Source organism: Sinocyclocheilus rhinocerous, unplaced genomic scaffold, assembly GCF_001515625.1.
Source record: "Sinocyclocheilus rhinocerous isolate Xijiao unplaced genomic scaffold, SAMN03320098_v1.1 scaffold25, whole genome shotgun sequence".
Classification (NCBI taxonomy): Eukaryota; Metazoa; Chordata; class Actinopteri; order Cypriniformes; family Cyprinidae; genus Sinocyclocheilus; species Sinocyclocheilus rhinocerous.
The window spans coordinates 222,203-240,179 of NW_015647048.1; the positions used below are offsets into that span (position 1 = coordinate 222,203).

The window sequence follows — 17,977 nt, forward strand, 5'->3', positions numbered from 1 at the left end:
TACATACTCAACATTCAAAACATAAAGTGAAAAAAACTATATTAACATATATTAAATGCTTTAACATGATATTTTTTCTGCTTTCCCTCAAAATCACATCTTGCATCCCTTTTCAATTCTGTAAAACATGTAAAACCTAAAAAAACAACATTTGTGACAACAATATTCACTCAATAATCTCTCATATTTCCTCCTACATTATGTGCATTCAAAAATCAGCATACTATTGAGGAGGCTTGAAAATCATAATTTTACAGCGATGGAGCTAAAGTATTTATATTAGTCATGTATAGCTATGGTAACACTTTACTTAAAGCCTATATTGCATTATAAAGGTATTCATAATGTACGTTGCAATACATTTTATCTTTTCATAACTGTAGCCCAAGTTAAAATGCATTATAATATTTGAAGGTTTGTTTGTCATGTTTAACACATTAAAATACTTATATATTCATCGTTTCAGCTTTAATGTATTATAACTGTAGCTACAATTATTCATGAGATCATACAGTGCATTATAAGTTTCGTTACAAGGCATAATTAATGCATTGAAACTACTTTTATAATGCATTATAAATAAAGGCTTTAAGTAAAATGTTACTTCATATTATGATTTACATTGCTTTATGGTTCAAGTATGTTTTCTGTGCAGTCAAACTACTGCTTTACACTGCATATATATATGTGTCATATACGTATATATATATATATACATTTTTTTTTTTTTTTTTCTAGTGTAGAATATGTTGTTTTAATCATATAATATAATATTATAAGGGCTCATATAGTGTTTTTTTTTGTTTTTGTTTTTGCATTTTGCATTTTGCATTTTGAAGTGAACTGCCCAATGCCTCAAAACTCATTTTGATTTCTACTTCATTTCAGAATCAGTGTATGAAACCCACATCAGGAATATTACGAGGCCGGAGGAATATCTGCAATATCAAATTACACCTTCACATCAAATTCTGGAATAGGATCAACTTCACACGACACATACAGCAGCTGTAACTTAAGAAATGCCTTCAATGTTAATGGGGAACATTCAGTGAATCGGCAGTGTGTCTGAATATGATATAATGTCCAGTAATCATCATGGTTCCACAGCAGGCTTGGTCCCTGGAAATGAAAAATAAAGTAAATAAATCAAACATCATGTCAGAGGTCCCCAGTTCATGTGACATATATGAAAGTGGACTTACATTAGCTCTAAGGTGGAGGCAGACAAGAGTTTCTGCGCGAGCGGCACATGTTTTTCTGTGAAGAAAACCAAGACACTCTTAAGAAATCCCGTAATTCACAGATTCTGGCAGAACAATGTGAGCGCATTACAGTGAAGTGTAGACAGTACCTTCTGATGCAGGCGGAAGTGAACGGCTGGATCCGCCAGCCAGGGGTGCTTCAGCGCTTCAGTGGCTCCTAACCTCCAGCTACACACACAGAAAGAAAACACATCGGCCATAAACACAAGGTTTAGGTTCCAGTCCTGCCAAGGATGAACTACTGCCACTGCACTATGAGATGGTAATTCTCGAATGGTCGAATATAAATGATGCAACTAACCACGTCTCTTTAATGCATCTATAAATCTCTCGAGTACCTTTTATCCACCACGAGCAGTTTGGAAATGAAATCCTTGGCTTCTTCTGAGACTTCTGAGAATTCATCCTCCTGGAAGTTCCACTGACAGGCCAAAATGTTGTTCAGCGTCTCATTGTCATCGTCGCCGAGGAAGGGTGACAAACCACTCAGCCTGGAAAATACAAGGCATACACAGACAAGACTGTGTAGGATTTATTTGGAACGGATTTTCAATATTGCTAGTAAATTTCACAAATAATTGCAAAGAGATGGCAAGTAACACATTGAATTAAATCAAAAACTGAAATAAAAGTAGAAATAAAAAAACTAATAATAATTAATACTAATAATAATTTTAAAACTAAAATTAACATAAAACAGACAATATAAAAATGTAAGATAAGTTAAAGTATGAATAAATACTGTAGCATATAAACACTGAAAAAAGTCAATTTTTTTTTTTTTTTAAGATTGGTTAATTGCTATTTTCTTTGTAATTATTTGTTCCATTTACTAGCGCTTTCTAAGTGCAAGATTTACTTTGAAAAAAAATGCACTCAGAAGCTGCTAGGAAATGGAACAAATAATTACAAAGAAATGGCAAGTAAAACACTGAATTATCTCAAAAACTGAAATAAAAATATAAATATTAATAAAAACCTAATAAAATGACAAAAGCACAAAACAAAATTACTAAAACTTAAACTAAAATTAACATGGAAATAAAAATATGAAAATAAAAACTAAATCTAAATATTAATACATATTATAATAGTATATAAATACTGTACACAATGGTGAACACTGTAAAAATTGATCTTTCAAAGTTGTAAATAAAGATAATTGGAGTACATTTTGCAAGAAAATACTATTTCGGTCTTTCTACATTAAAATGTCATGTTTAAGGCAATGTGTTACTTGATGTTTTCTTTGTAATTACTTGTGAAATTTACTAGCAATTTCTAAGTGAACAAATAAATAAATACAAAATCAGTGCAGAATTGACTTTGAAACAATTTTCACTCAGAAATTGATAGTAAGTTTTACAAATAATTGCAAAGAAATGGCAAGCAACACACTGAATTAAATCAAAAGCTGAAATAAAAATATTACAAATGATTAAAAGTATAAACCCAAAATATATAAACAAAACCCAATAAAAACGACAAAAGCACAAACAAAATTGCTAAATCATTAAAACTAAAATTAAGATGAAAACTGAAAATATAAAAAATATGAAAGCTAAGTCAAAATATTAATAAATACTATAATAGTATATAAACATTGAAAAAAAATTATGTAGGATATACTTTGAAACTATTTTCACTCAAATAGCTAATTACAAAGAAATGCCAAATAACACTGAATTGAATGTGAAAATTAGAAAGACTGGAATAGTATTTTCTTGTAAAACACTCCTATAATGTTTTATTTATAGCTTAAAAAAAAATAAAAAATAAATAAAGTACAGTGTACATCAAAAAAGTCAGACGTTATTGTTAAATGCCGTATTGTTACATGCTGATTTTAGTTCAGCTAGAACATTTTCCCGTGTTGGTGTGACTCACAGCATGTACGTGATCACGCCCAGACTCCACATGTCTGTGTTGAACGACACAAAATCATAGTTGACCACCTCAGGAGAGAGAAACTCCGGCGTCCCGAAATTCACCCGCAACTTCTCTCTGGGCTGATACCTGAAGAGAACGAACGTCTCTTAACTCAGACGCTTTCTTCTCAATTAACAAAGACATCAGTGCAGTGAGCAGTGTTGGGGGTAACGCATTACAAGTAACACGAGTTACGTAGATTACTTTTTTCAAGTAACTAGTAAAGTAACGCATTACTTTTGAATTTACAAGAGAATATCTGAGTTACTTTTTCAAATAAGTAACGCAAGGTACTTTTTTCCCCCCTAATTTATTGACTGACAGCTCTGGTGTTGCCATGGTGACAGAAATCAGAAGATGTTACTGTAGTTCTAATATAAATATGAATATACATTAATTCATCTCACTCACAAAAAGAAAAAAAAAACACACAAGTTCAGTATTCCTCAAAATGAATAAAAATAACGCAACTCAGAAAATGACGCGAACCTGCAATAATTAAATGTTAAACAACACTCTGCTGACACACAGAATGTTCTCTGGCTGCAGGCCACAAGGAACAACAAGGGTTATGAAGGTTACTGTGGTTATGTGCTTTAAAACTAGAGGAATGTCGGACGTTTTTCTCCTTTGAGGGCCAATGATTTAAGTGTTTTTATTGCTGCATCACACTGGATCTCTGCTTGTACCTTTAGGTCCAGATGGAGGATGTACATTTTGTGCATGTAACGCAAGCCTTCACAGATGTGCCTGATGAACATCACTGTGTCGAGCTCCTTCAACTTATAATTCTCATCGATGATTCTGTCGAAGAGTTCACCTCCATCAACACTGTTCAGAGAGATCAGCACAGAATCATTTGAATTAACTTTACAATCCTTACTTGTAGTTACAAGCTATTCATCATCAGAAGTATTAAGCTACTCAGTTTTTATTAAAAAAACAAAAAAAACAATGCACATACTATTCAAGTACAAGGATAACGTCGTTCCTGGACTCGTAGGCGGCGTAGAGCTGGATCAGGTTGGCGTGGTCGAGCTGGTTCATAACCTGAATCTCATTCTTCACCACCTCCTTTCAGATAAAGCACATTAAGACTTTATTTTACAACTGAGGGCTATGTGTAATCGACTGAGCTTGTGAAATACAATTTATACACCAACAAATTTGTGTAGGAATTACTTTAAAACAATATTCACTCAGAAATCGCTAGTAAATTTCACAAATAATTACAAAGAAATACAATACAAAATGTCTAAAACGTAACTTAAGAATTAACATGAAAACATAAAATATAAAAATAAAAGCTATGTGCAAACTTAAAATCAAATTATCTTTACATGTGAAAAAATGCAGATTTTTTTTTTTTTGGTACCTTTTCCTTTTGACTCCTAGCTTTGATTATCTTGGCAGCCAAAGTAAGTCCAGAGGAATTTTCAATGCATTTATGCACCTGACCGAATCGACCTCTGAAAGGAGATCAAAGCAGTCATCAGTGACTGTTAAGACACCTAGAAAAATCTGTTTTGAGAATCACATTTATCCCCCACACAATAAAAAAATATATTTGTATTCGTAAGCCACACAAAACAGTAGGTATTTTATTGCATCAGATAACAAAATGTCAAACCAAGTGTCACTTACTTTAAATAAAGACAGCACAAACACACTTTTAAAGCAAAACTTTCAAAAAAGGGTTTTAAATATTAAGAAAGAAAGAAAGAAAGAAAGTGTTCAAAACAAACACACTTTTTAACATTGGAGTAGCAGTGGAACCTGCTGATTAAAAGTTAAATGCTGATTAAAATCAAGCAAAAATGAAGAAGAAAAGTGTCTAGTTTAGACCTTCTACTGACTATAAGTAGCTTTTTCAAGTACGTCAACTTATTCTACTAACCCAAACCTAACAGTCTACTAATACTCTAATGACCGCTAGTTGACATGTAGTTGCAAAGTACTTATATTTCGTAGAATGTCTAAAGTGGACTATGGAAATAAAGTGTAACCAAGTGGAAAGTGAACACTAGTTCTGAGAAAAGATCCTGCAGCATTTGTGTGCAGATATAGACACTGATATTTTGTTATCTGCGATGACATTCACACATGTCTAAGTGTGGCTTAAGTGTCCAAATACTTTTTTCGGAGCCACTGTATATGCAAAACGAAATTTTAAAAGACTTCGAGGCGCAGAGCAGGAAGGACATTAGGGACTCATATTTTTCTGATACTATTGCATTAACAACAAGAAGAACATTCCCTTTGAAGAGATGGATTAACACCTAGTGATTAGTTTCCAGCTGGCGCGGAGGTACAGTTTCACATACCCCGAAATCTCAATGTAAAAATAACTGGCTTGACTCTGAAGTTATGAATCGGGTGAGCGGAGACGGACTGTACGGTTATGCAATTAGCCTTTGAGGGGATTAGCAGAAATTGCACCGTCTCTAAAACATTCTGTTCTCAGCAATCGGTTCCAAAATGCAAGAAAATACTTCCACAGACCCTCCGAGAACCTCCTGTCGGTTGATAGTGTAGAAGTTGTTAATCTGGTTGGGTTTGGCAGACACCACGCGGTGGCTGAAGGGTGCTGCTGGAGGTGGGGTGCAATCTGTGGAGAAGATGGAGACGAAACATGAAGGTTAAATTGACATACCTGCTGACCAGACACATATGTTGTGTTTTGTAAGCTGCTTCCCAAAATGGGATGCTCAACAAGTTGCTAAACTAGTTTTCAAGACACCCTTAGTCAACCAGCACTACTAACCGACTAAGGGACAGATTTACTAACAGTCTTTTGGCATTAAAATAGTACTGTCAGGATTTACTAAAGACGCACATTGAAGAATTAGCGCTGAAAGGCATGGACACAGTTATTTTTGTGCCTGACCATATTGAAGGAGTTTCCCTTTCAGACGCAACATTTATGGGAGGAGAGTATTAAATTGAATTGAAACATTTGCGCTTGCAAAATTACTGGTATTTGCGCCATTATTTAACGCTCCAAAAAAGCATATGGTTCTCATCGATGATTCTGTCGAAGAGTTCACCTCCATCAACACTGTTCAAAGAGATCAGCACAGAATAATTTTAATTAACTTTCCAATCCTTACTTGTAGTTAAGGATTGGAACTACGTACTTGTAGTTCAAGCTATTCATCATCAGAAGTATTAAGCTACTCAATTTGTATTATTACAATGGTAAAGTCAAAGAAAAAGTAGGTTCAAGTTAGTAGCATCACTACTTTTAGTCACTCTGCAACACCTGTAGGACTATATATGTGGAATAATAAATTATGTAATAATATAAAGATTGCATTAATCACAACATTACAAATTTTGGTTTAAAAAAAGTAAATGACAATTGGGAAAAAAAACAAAACAAAAACAATGCACATACTATTCAAGTACAAGGATAATGTCGCATTGCGCCATTATTTAACGCTCCAAAAAAGCATGTCTTAATGCAGACGCTAATTTGCACTGCTCTTGGTAGATTGTGTTGATTATTATTGAAATGATGCTGAATCTGTGTTCTTTTATTTGCGCATTGTCAGTAAATCACCCGCAGAAATTTCCACTCCCATCAGCGCCTTTTTGGAATTGTGCTCTCACGCTATTTTGCCCTGTTTAGTAAATCTGGCCCTATATGGCTTCTATTTGCTCAATTTTAGATTATTGATGTGGTCGACTGATGATTGAGTAGTTAAAGACTTAGACATAATTGAAGTTTCTCAAATACTTTATTTTGTAGACAAAAAATATACATTATCATTATGTATGAATTTATTTCCAAACCTAAAATTCCCAAAACTAAATCTGGAATGGATAGTAGGAAAAACATCATCAAGTGTATATCATAAATGTGAACTCGTTCATGAAGACGGTTGAGAATGTCCAGAAAGTATATTTTCCAAAATATGGAAAATAGTCATAAAGAAGGAGTAAGAGTCCAAACATTTGACTCGCATCGGTCGATGGTGCTGTTTGAAGTTAGTATTTCTCGTAGATATCTTAGATAATCCTAAACACTATATAACTATCTGTTTATATTGTCAACTTAACATACTGTAGTTAATTGCTGAAGCAATCCGGTAAATAGGAAGTGAAATGGTGGATTATGTCATTACAATATATATATATATATATATATATATATATATATATTCCATAATTTGGTTACATTTTATTTTGATTGTTCACTTTAGACATTCTACCAACTATAAGTAACTTTGCAACTACATGTGAAATCGCAGTTATTAGAGTATTAGTAGACTCTCTGCTTAATATCTGCTAACACTTAATTTTGATGGTCCCTAAAACACATTGTACTGACTATAGGTAACTTTGTAAATACATGTCAACTTATTCTACTAACCCTAACCTAACAGTCTACTAATATTCTAATGAGAGCTAGTTGACATGTAGTTGCAGTTACTTATAGTTAGTAGAATGTCTAAAGTGGACTATGGAAATAAAGTGTAGCCCATAATGTTTATCAATCATACAAAGGAACCACTGGGAATATTACCAATGAAGAAGTGATCCTTGTGATCTTCATCTTCATCCTCATAGCTCTCCTTCTTCAGTTTACTGAAATCCAACTCGATTTCCACACCATCGGCTTTGAAAACACCACAGAGATCTTCAGGTTCCTGTGGCTCCTGCTCACTCTGGTTTTCCCCCTCCTCAACCCTGCTCTTCTTGTGGTCCTCCAAACCCAGATCTTCTTCTGTCACATGTCGTTTGCTGCTGGTAGTCACCTCATCCGTCTGCTCAGACTCAATGCTGAAACAACCGAAACAGAACAGAGGCTGAAGACAGAAAAAACAAAGCTCAAATCTTATTTGCAAGAGCATCAGTGACATTGGGTGATGGGATCTGGCTCACAGTTAGCCTTTCATTGACCTCCAAGGTATTCAATAAAGGTTCAAGTCTAGGCTTTGTGCAGGCCAGTCAAGTTCTTCCACACTGGACTCAGTAAACCATTTCTATATGGACAACGCTTTGAGTCATAGTCATGCCAGAATAGAAAAGGGCTGCCACAAAATTGGAAGCACAGAATTTTCTAGAATGCTGTAAAATTGAGGTTTGTCATTAATGGAATTGGACTAGCCAAACCCATCAATTAAAGGACGGGTTCCACATACATTTGGTCATTTTGTGCATGACATGGAAACCCTATCGAATTCAGGACTCACCTTTGCACTGAGTTCTCAATTGGTGTAGGAGGCTCTGTATCAGGAATGTCAGGTTCTGCAGGACCATCAGTAATTGTCTGGTCCTCCGTACCCTCTTCCTCCTGATCTTTGAGTATGTCTGTGGTCTTTAGGGGCAGCTCCTTAGTCTCTTCTTCCACTAAGTTAGGTGTTTCAGCTTGGACCTCCTCTATCTTCGGCTCTGCGTCTTTCATCTCATCTTCATTGAGCTCCAGAGTGACCTCATTCTCTTCTATCGAGCTCTTCTCTTGCTCAGGTTCAACTGGCTTGTCTTCCTCAAGGATAAGGTCCTGCTGAATTGGAGTAACCAAGCAATCCTCTGAATTCTGCATGCCTTTTTCAAGAGGTTGGTATGCTTCAGTGCGTTCTGCATTCTCTTGATTTAGTTTCTGAACCTCTTCAAGCAACAGTGCCTGCTTCTTCAAAGAGACTGTATCTACTGCATTATAAACACAATGAAGAAAAAGACTAGATGTGAATGTAAAGTATATCAATGCATTGTTTGCATTACGCATACAAATATGGAATAGTTAATGTGATTTAAATGATTTTTGCATCAAGTACAAGTCATTAGGTTTTCAGCCCTGTCATTTTAATAAGCTTTTTGTCTGGACGGTGTTAAATGTAAGTGTCGTGTTTTAATTGCATTTTGTTTACCAGTTGAATCGGGTGGTTTCTTCTTCTTCTGTGCTTTGAGGCCTTTGAGGCTCAGACGAAACTTCCCATCTTTAACTTTGTGATCTCTTAGCTTCAGAGCAAAAAGAAAATATAGCAAATACCAAAGATGAAGAACGTAGTTTAAAGTGCAAAATGGTAATAACTCAAAAACTGTAATATGTGCAGTGAATTTGTGCAATTCTTCCAGGGTCACTAACTGTGACGTCACAATTCTTGTAAAATGCACACCCGCATGGTTCACAAACCTATAAAGTTAGCACAATGAAGCAAGGTGATGATTTGATCCAAGATGCTTGAGCTTGTAAGACTGTTATGGACACAATATGAGTGGGATGGGTTGTTAGGAAGCACAATTAGTCTGGGAATAGTTGTAGGTAAGTGTTAGGGCATAAAAGTGCTGGTCTCCATTTGATTGCCATATGGAATACAAATAAGGCAAATTAATGCATAAATGACATGGCTTCCCTAATGTGGCACCATCAGTTGAAGTATTTCCCTTACATAGTCTGGTGGATGATGTGTGGGGATCTACGATAACACAACATATGTCATTCTGAAGGGCAGACAGCTGGGGGTGTGAAACTATAGCCCAACAAATAATTCCAGCTGACTTCATCTATTTCCTTTTTCCAAGTCAATGTTCTCCTTTCCAATGATTTAAATCATGATGACGCCACAAGGAAGAAACTAAGAAGACCAATTTGGTGACTGGTGTTTTGGCCAAGTGAGTGTCGACCTTTTGAAGACACTCAAATTGGCACCATACCTTCTGTCTCTACTTGAGAAAGTTTCCATGCAATGAATGGAAAAGTTTGAATCATAACATCACTTCTTTCATTCAATAGTCTGAATGAAATGCCAGTACACTGTTTCACCTGGATGTACATACTCTGATGATCAAGCATTGTCTAATCTGGAGATTTAACTCACCTTTATAGTGACATGCTCATTGTTATCTGAGGTCTGGCATTTGCTGCTCAGTTTGATTTTACTATCCTTGGACTTGAGGGCCGAAGTCGCTTTGGTCTTCCGAGAAGCCGGCCCTTTGAACAAAATATCCATGATTTTGGAAGTTTTCACAGTTTCTCCAATAAAGCTGACCACCTGCTGAATGCTCATCACCAGACTTTCCATTCCCTCCAGCTTTTGGGTTTGCTGCTCTGAGCGATTATTTACTGCCAACATGATGCTGTTCATTTCTTGGCACATCTCCTTCATCTCATGGGCCGGTCCTGTGCGGATAACTGGAGGAAAATGGATCTCCTCCTTTTCCACTTTCAGAGTTTCAACGTCTTTCTCGATTCCATCAATGTCCTGAGACATGCCGTCAAGTCGGCTGAGCACTTTTTCTTGGATACTTATGAGCCTGTCCATTTTGCTGCTCAAGGATTCAATCCTAACCTGGAGCAGGTCAATTCCTGTGCTTGAGTTAGCAGAACTCATGCTCTCAACTAAAACCAACTAGACTTGTGGACAAACTACCAGAGATTCACCTGCAGAGGATGTAGCTGGGCATTCAAAAAGGCATTGATAATCCAATAATAAGCCAAGCGGAAAACTCATACAAGACCGAATCCGGACAAACACAAGACATTTTAAATCCCCCAATAACAAGTTGATACGTCCATCTCTTCCTCTCCATTGAACATTCTATGGACCTCTACAAAGTGGAGGTCAGACTAAGAATGGAATGAGCCGGTGTCAGTAAATGTAACTGGTATGGGGTGCTTTACGTCAGCAGGTCCCGGGGAGGGGCTATGTTTGGCTCAGGAATTGCTGTGTGATATGTGAGAAACTTTGAGTGCTAAAGCCATGTCAGATGCCTCCCTACCAGGTGTCAAAGGGGCCCCGGAGACACCCAGTTTCCAGAACGGCCTGCTGAGAAAATGAATGGAAAGAAACTTGAGTACTGACTTCTCTTTCACCTTGAGAGGTTCGATCAGAGACGTCATGTTATTTAAGATTTCACATTAATAGAACTTGCCAGGAATTCCAAGGGTTCGGATTCAGAAGGAATGAAGCCAGGAGTTGGGGAAGCCAAGGGCATATGAAGAGGTCAATTAAAAAATTATGGGGAAAACTGAAGAAAAATACAGAGGTGATGACATGGCGGTGGAACAAAAATATGAGATGAGGAAAAATGCATGTGTTTTCTCGCAAAGTATTGCATTCCCCGATAAACTTTTTTTTCTCTCGCAAAAGTACAGCTTTTCCTTACAAAACATCGCCTTCTCTATTCTCGAAGTATTGCGTTCATCCAAGAAATGTTGCATTCTCTCACAAAACATTTGCGTTCTCTTGCCCAACAATTGTGTGTTCCCGAATTTTTTTTTTTTTTAATTTCCGCAAAACATTTACGATCTCTCAATGTTTTTCACAATTCTCTCGCAAAAGTATTGCATTCCCCCAATAAATGTTGCGTTCTCTCACAAAGCATTTGTGTTCTCTTACACAAGTATTTTGTTCTCCCGAGAAACATTGCATTTTTTCACAAAACATTTATGGTCTCTCAATATTTTTTCGCAATTGTCTCGCAAAAGTATTGCATTCTCTTGCAAAACATCTGCACTCTCTCGCAAAAGTATTGCGTTCTCCCAAGAAACGTTGCGTTGTCTCATAAAACATTCTCTCACAAAGCATTTACGTTTTCTTGCTAAAGTATTGTGTTCTCCTGAAAAAAGTTGCATTCTCTTGCAAAACATTTGCACACTCTTGCAAAAATATTGCATTCCCCCAAGAAATGTTGCATTCTCACACAAAACATTTATGTTCTCACCCAAAGCATTTGCATTCTCTTGCACAAGTATTCCATTCCCCGAGAAACTTTGCTTTTGCTCACAAAAGCATTGAAATGATGAATGAAAAATGAAATTTGAATAAAAATTCCCTCTCACCACATATTATTTCCATCACAAAAGTTTTCTTCCCATCTCTTTTTTAAAATGTATTTATTTTTTATTATTTTTTTTTACCATCACCATGTCCTTTTTAGGGGCTCCAAACAAAACAACCTAATCTGAGGCTGTTTTTATTAATAAATAAGATTATGTTTCTTCTGATGTACAAACAGCCTGGCAGATGATGGCACACTACTACTGGAAAAGAGGAGCCTGTGGACCCTCTCTCAACTGAAGCTAGAGTGAGTGTCAGTGTTATGACTGATTCACACTCTCCAGTCCTCTAAAAAAGCTCACTCATCCACAGATAAGACAGTTACGGATCAATTTTAACTTAGAGGATGAAATATGAAGCCCCCCTTCACCCTCCACACCTCTGCTCTATAATACAGGTCACTCGACCTAGTTCGTATCACCATAAATTATTTTTTAGTTCACAGTCATAATGTTGTTCTTGAAAGATATCGAATATCCTCTTAAATTACATATTTCTCAGGTTTAATCCTCATGCTGCAAACCCAGATATCTTCTCCCAGAATAGCACTCAGAGGCGCTACTCCAACACTACAGTCATCATCTCATAATCACAGGCTTCATTTGACTTAGAATAGATGGCGCCAAGGGATATATAACCTACAGAATGAGGCATACACAAATATGTTGAAATTAACAGATTTTTACACCGTATTTACTTGCAATTCAGTAAATATCTGCAAAAAAAACAAAAAAGTGCATTGGCCATTGACAAGTCTGTTGGCAAGTCTCAATTTGGATTTACTCGTTTACAGTAATTTCCTTCCAAATATGAATAATTTTCATGAAAATAATCTCAGAAAATGCATATACTAATAATAGGCTTCATTTTCTTTCAGTTGCAAGCACACAACAAAAGTAAAAAAAAAAATATACACATTTTTTTATTTTAATTAATATAATTTTATTAATTCAAATGATAAAAGATACATCATATATACATGATTTGAATGATATTATTGATGTAAGAGTATGCAGTGTGTGTCCTCTACATACACCTCTGTTCCAGTCTGAGTTTGACTGACAGCAAAGTATTTGATATGTCAGCCCATCAGCATATCCAAGAAAAACACACCCGCTCTCTTAGCCAGAGTATAAATTTGGACAGTCAGAGTCAGAGTAACACAAAACGCCAGAGGAGGCCCATACCATTTCAAGACAACAAAACCGTGTGGCTGTGGAGTAAACAGGAGCTAGCAGAAGAGCTCTCTTGAGTTTATATTACTAGCAGTTTACAATGAAACTTGATAGACGGGAGGTAATACAGCCATGCTGAGAATTAGGCCAAGTTTTACTGCGCCGTGCTGCGGTGAGCAAGTGACGAACACATGGATGCACAGCTGCCCAAGCTGACATACACCACATTCAGACCATTCATGAGCTGATAGGAAAGCTAAATAACACATGTTGTGCCATAATGAATATGCAACTAGATATTGAGGCATAATGTGTCATCGCTTGGACAAGGTGGGACAAATGTTTTGAGGCCTGAACTAGTTTAACGCACAGACTGAAGTTCCCAATCAGGTCCAAGCACAAATTGTTCTTTTAGCAAGATGAAAAGTTGACTAAATAGATACACACAAGAGAGCAATCGCTACAGGACGATGGAAGCACAGGAAGACCCTTTATTGGGGGGGGGGAACACAACAATCCAGTGGAAACTTGGGATCAAGTATCTGTTTCTGTTCCTGACGGCATCTATCATGAAAAATCAATGATACATGCCTTTTTACTCATCATCAGGCCATCCAAGATGTAGATGATTTGGAGAAATGTAGCATTGCATCAGTGTCTCAGCAATGGATGCTCTGCAGTGAATGGGTGCCGTCAGAATGAGAGTCCAAACAGCTGATAAAAACATCACAATAATCCACACACACACTGTAGAACAAAAAGTACACAATAAAACACCATTTACAGTATATTGTCAATAAAAGCGTCCAATGTATTCCAAGACAGGTGTATCTTTTTATGTCACAACAATGTGCTTGTTCCATCAGAGTGAGTAAATGTACTGTATGTACACTGACAGAGAGACGAGCAGCTTGTATGCTGTTTATAAGATTTGATTTATGAATTACAGATAGTTCCAAAGATGCACGAAGATGGACGAATAAACACAGAGTGTGAGTGAGTGCAGCCTGACACCGGGACACCCATTCGGCAGGGGACCCTTGGTCACCCCCTCCGTCCAGCCAGAACAGTTTGTCCCAGGACATTTGGGGGTGGTTTGCGACCCCCTGGCCTGCAGTTCCAGTATCAGTTTGCCTGCGCACCAGCCAACTTTCCAGTGACGAACCGAGACACGACACGTGCCGAGGCTGTGTAAAACAAGAGCCGCTAGCAGTGCTAGTGCAATGCTCTGACGCTCATGCGGATACAGTACACATACAACCTCTGTATGCTTTCTGTAGTGGAAGAATAAATATCTGAAGAAAAATAAGAATTACTTTTGCATGCCGTCACATCCTTTGAAAAGCATTGGAGTTAAATAGCTAATGTCAACTTTTACAGCTTTGGCACGTTTGTACTGTCCTGATTTGGAGTGGACTCTTTACAGCAGAAAACAAATCTAACATTTGGATGAAAAAGCCCAAGATTTGATGAATAGCTAAAGTAAGGATCACAAACGGCTTGTAACTGCATTGCACTACAAACAGTATGTAATGATTATGAGTAGTATATATTATCAGTCTGTTCATTTATTGCTGCAACTTTCCAGTTCATATTGGTTTTATTTTTCATTTCTAAAACTTTATCTCAACAAAATCTGAATGGATGCAACTACAAATGAACCAACAGAATTTGATGCATTATTGCACAGCAACCTACGGAGAAATACAGACCTAAAAGAAGATGTAGTCAGTGACTGGTTGATTCTGTGAGAGCTAATCATAGCAGCCGAGTAACTGGCAATAAAACGGTTTCCTGGTGGACTAATAAAAACCTGTGCACTTTGACTCCCGGAAACTGCATATTGCTAACTATTGCCATTTTTATATGTTGTTTTATATTCCAAGAATTACCAAGTTCACAATAAAGCCCTGAAAAATGCTATACAAAAGCATGAGATCTACAGAAAGGTCTACATCTTTGTTGTGTTCCTGTAAGTCGCTTTGAATAAAAGTATCTTCTAACTGGTTTCTGCAGGTCCACAAATTAAGGCCTAAAAAGGTCTTAAATCTGAGCAGAAAGACCGATTACCCCCACATAATTGTATTCTGAAGCACTGCATCACTTCTCTCACATGAGCAGATTAGTGCTACTGGATCTTAGCGCTGCGTTTGACACTATCGACCACATTCTTTTGAGTACACTACAAAATTATGTTGGCATTAGTGGAATTGCACTGTCATGGTCTTACTTATCTGACCATCATCAATTCGTAGCAGTAAATGACGAGATATCATATCGATCACAAGTACAGTATGGAGTACCACAAGGCTCAGTACTAGGACCGTTGCTTTTCACACTTTACATGTTACCCTTGGGAGATATCATCAAGAAACTTGGTGTTAGCTTTCACTGTTCTTCGTGGCCCGATGAAACCTACAAATTTGCAAAACTAACGGAATGCATAGTTGATATAAAAAAAAAAAACTGGAATGACTAGTAATTTCCTACTGCTAAATTCTGAAAAAAAACAGAGGTTTTAATTATTGTACCAAAAACCTCTGTGTGTAATAACCTAAAACACTGTTTAACACTTGATGGCTGCTCTGTTAATTCCTCGTCAACAGTTAGGAACCTAGGTGTGCTATTCGATAGCAATCTTTCCTTTGAAAACCATGTTTCTAGCATTTGTAAAACTGAATTTTTCCATCTTTTCCATCTTGCTTTATTGGGTGGTTGCTCTGTGCGCCTAATAAACAAAACTCCAGCTGGTCCAAAATGCCCCAGTGACAGCTTTTGTACCTTTTTTTCTGAGAGTATAGGTGAGACAGTGTGATGGTCACTGGTGAATATACTGTATATGCAGTCCTTAACAAGCGATGGTGATTGTTTTCATGTGCAGATGGTTAGATTTTCATGGAACGTGACTGAGGATGGAGGTGTGACAGTACAATCCCCCCAGCCGCACTGGAAGGGGTAAGACCTGATGCAGTGAGTTTTGAGCGCACTCAGCCAAGGAAGATAATGACTCTAGTGAGTGGATGGCGATGACAGTGAGTTCAGAGGAAGCTGCCAGTCTCCTGGATCTTATTTTATGTCTGTCCATTTGTCTGCAAGTGATATCCTTATGAGAGGCTGACAGACACACCAAAGGGTGAGCAGAAGGCCTTCCATACCTTCAAAATAAATGCAGGCCAAATTTGGAACAGTGGACGTGGTGGAACAGTTTCTTAAGGAGGAGATGGTGCATCACTCGCACGGTGAGAATTCATGGGAAAATACCTCTGTAAAATGCAGTGGTGGAGGGAGTAGCAGGGGCACCTTGCTCTCAAATCATGGTGGCCCACTGTAGCACAGCTAGACAGAAGGGAGATGATAATGCGATTTTTGCATAATTCGTTGGGGAATAGGAAGGAACCCGCTGCACTTACCAGAGCAGAGACCGGAGAGGAGGAAGTACATAACAGTGTGGAAGTAGGAGTTGGTGGTGTCGAGGATTCCTGCTGAACTTGGGCTGGAGTGGCAGTGGAGGTAGAGCATGAAGTTGGAGTGAAAGAACGGCACTTGTGCATCGAGTGCGGCACCTGATAGGTTAATAGTGCATTCCATTCCGAATTCCGAGTTCCCAGTAGAGACTTTTAACTGGAACACCCCCACAACTCAGAATCTCAGGAACAGCAACTCAAGTTTGACATCATTCCAAGCACTCAAGGCAGGATGATGAAACAATTGAGGAAGATTAGGATGAAACACTGAGACTATGATTAGTGAATGGTGAATGCATCCAGTCTTTGTTTGCGGGGTCAGGGGGGATTTTTAGAATTCCAGGAAACGTGAGCAGAGGGTGGATGGAGGTGGAGAGCATGATGGAGGTGTGAGATCTATAGTACATCGATGATGCATCGATATCTCATATTTATTCATGAGACTGCGTGGATCATGACAGCGCATGGTGCTTTCCTATGACAGACACTTCATACTTTAAGATCACAAACAGTAGCTGAAGGTTGGTTGCAAGTGAGTGTTTGTTGCTATAGTGTAAGAGTTCAAAAGCTGGGATAAATTAAAAAGTTAGAAATACACAGTCTGATCTTGCATATATATGTGCAGTCATCAGATTTAATTAAAGATCAAGTCATCAGAAAGTACGACGCAAATTGTCATTTTCTGTCATTGTTAATGCATTAGTGTGATCTACAAAGCTTCTCTTATTTTCATTGCAACCTGTTTAATATCTGTGTTGTTATTTGGATTGGAATGCACGCTCACTCTTTGAAAACAAACAAACTATAGATCCAATACACTTATGAATAGTTGATTTCCATGTATTCACTTTTAGCTTAATGTGCTTAATGCGAGTCGGTAGTCATTCACACAGCACAACCCCTCCACTAGACGGCAGTATTCTATCATGTTTTATCACTGTAGAACCAAGGTTTAAGAGAGAGAGAGAGACCTCAAACTTTACCAGTAAATGCACATTTATGGATTGACAATCAGAAACTAGAAGCTAGACATTTTCTAAGATTCAAACCTGCAATCGTGCTGTTAATAGTGCCACGCTTTAGCAGTTGAACTACACAAGGCATGACTGGCATGGAATGTAAAAGCTTAATTCTCATGTTAATATGTATTGCATCTTTATTAGAGCTAAGCAGTCTTTGTCTGTGCGTGTGCACCTGTTTGCCCTCGAGCTCGATATGTTTCAGCTCCCAGAAGCAGCGCATGGTCTCGACCCTCTCCAGATAGTGGAAAAAGGCCAGTTTGGCCAGAATGATGCTTTCAGAGCACTGATGCACAAGCTTCAGTTTGGCCTGTTTGACTCTGCATGGCCTCGACCCTC

General features: G+C 37.6%; 2 protein-coding genes across 2 annotated transcripts; both read right to left on the reverse strand.

Moving 5' to 3' along the window:
• Positions 1 to 777: 777 nt before the first annotated feature.
• On the reverse strand, positions 778 to 3,366 carry LOC107708589 (myosin light chain kinase family member 4-like). The gene is made up of 5 exons (XM_016512854.1): positions 3,153 to 3,366; positions 1,604 to 1,756; positions 1,355 to 1,433; positions 1,206 to 1,260; positions 778 to 1,122 (listed from the first exon to the last, which is right to left on the reverse strand). The coding sequence occupies exons 1-4, from the start codon at positions 3,182 to 3,184 to the stop codon at positions 1,213 to 1,215; spliced, it is 312 nt and encodes a 103-aa protein (XP_016368340.1). The 5' UTR covers positions 3,185 to 3,366; the 3' UTR covers positions 778 to 1,122; positions 1,206 to 1,212.
• A 401-nt stretch (positions 3,367 to 3,767) lies between these two features.
• LOC107708588 (myosin light chain kinase 3-like) lies at positions 3,768 to 10,792 on the reverse strand. The gene is made up of 8 exons (XM_016512853.1): positions 10,019 to 10,792; positions 9,068 to 9,158; positions 8,393 to 8,849; positions 7,723 to 7,979; positions 5,697 to 5,802; positions 4,570 to 4,663; positions 4,159 to 4,268; positions 3,768 to 4,025 (listed from the first exon to the last, which is right to left on the reverse strand). Exons 1-8 carry the CDS (start codon positions 10,529 to 10,531, stop codon positions 3,797 to 3,799), a joined length of 1,857 nt encoding a protein of 618 aa, XP_016368339.1. The 5' UTR covers positions 10,532 to 10,792; the 3' UTR covers positions 3,768 to 3,796.
• Positions 10,793 to 17,977: the final 7,185 nt, after the last annotated feature.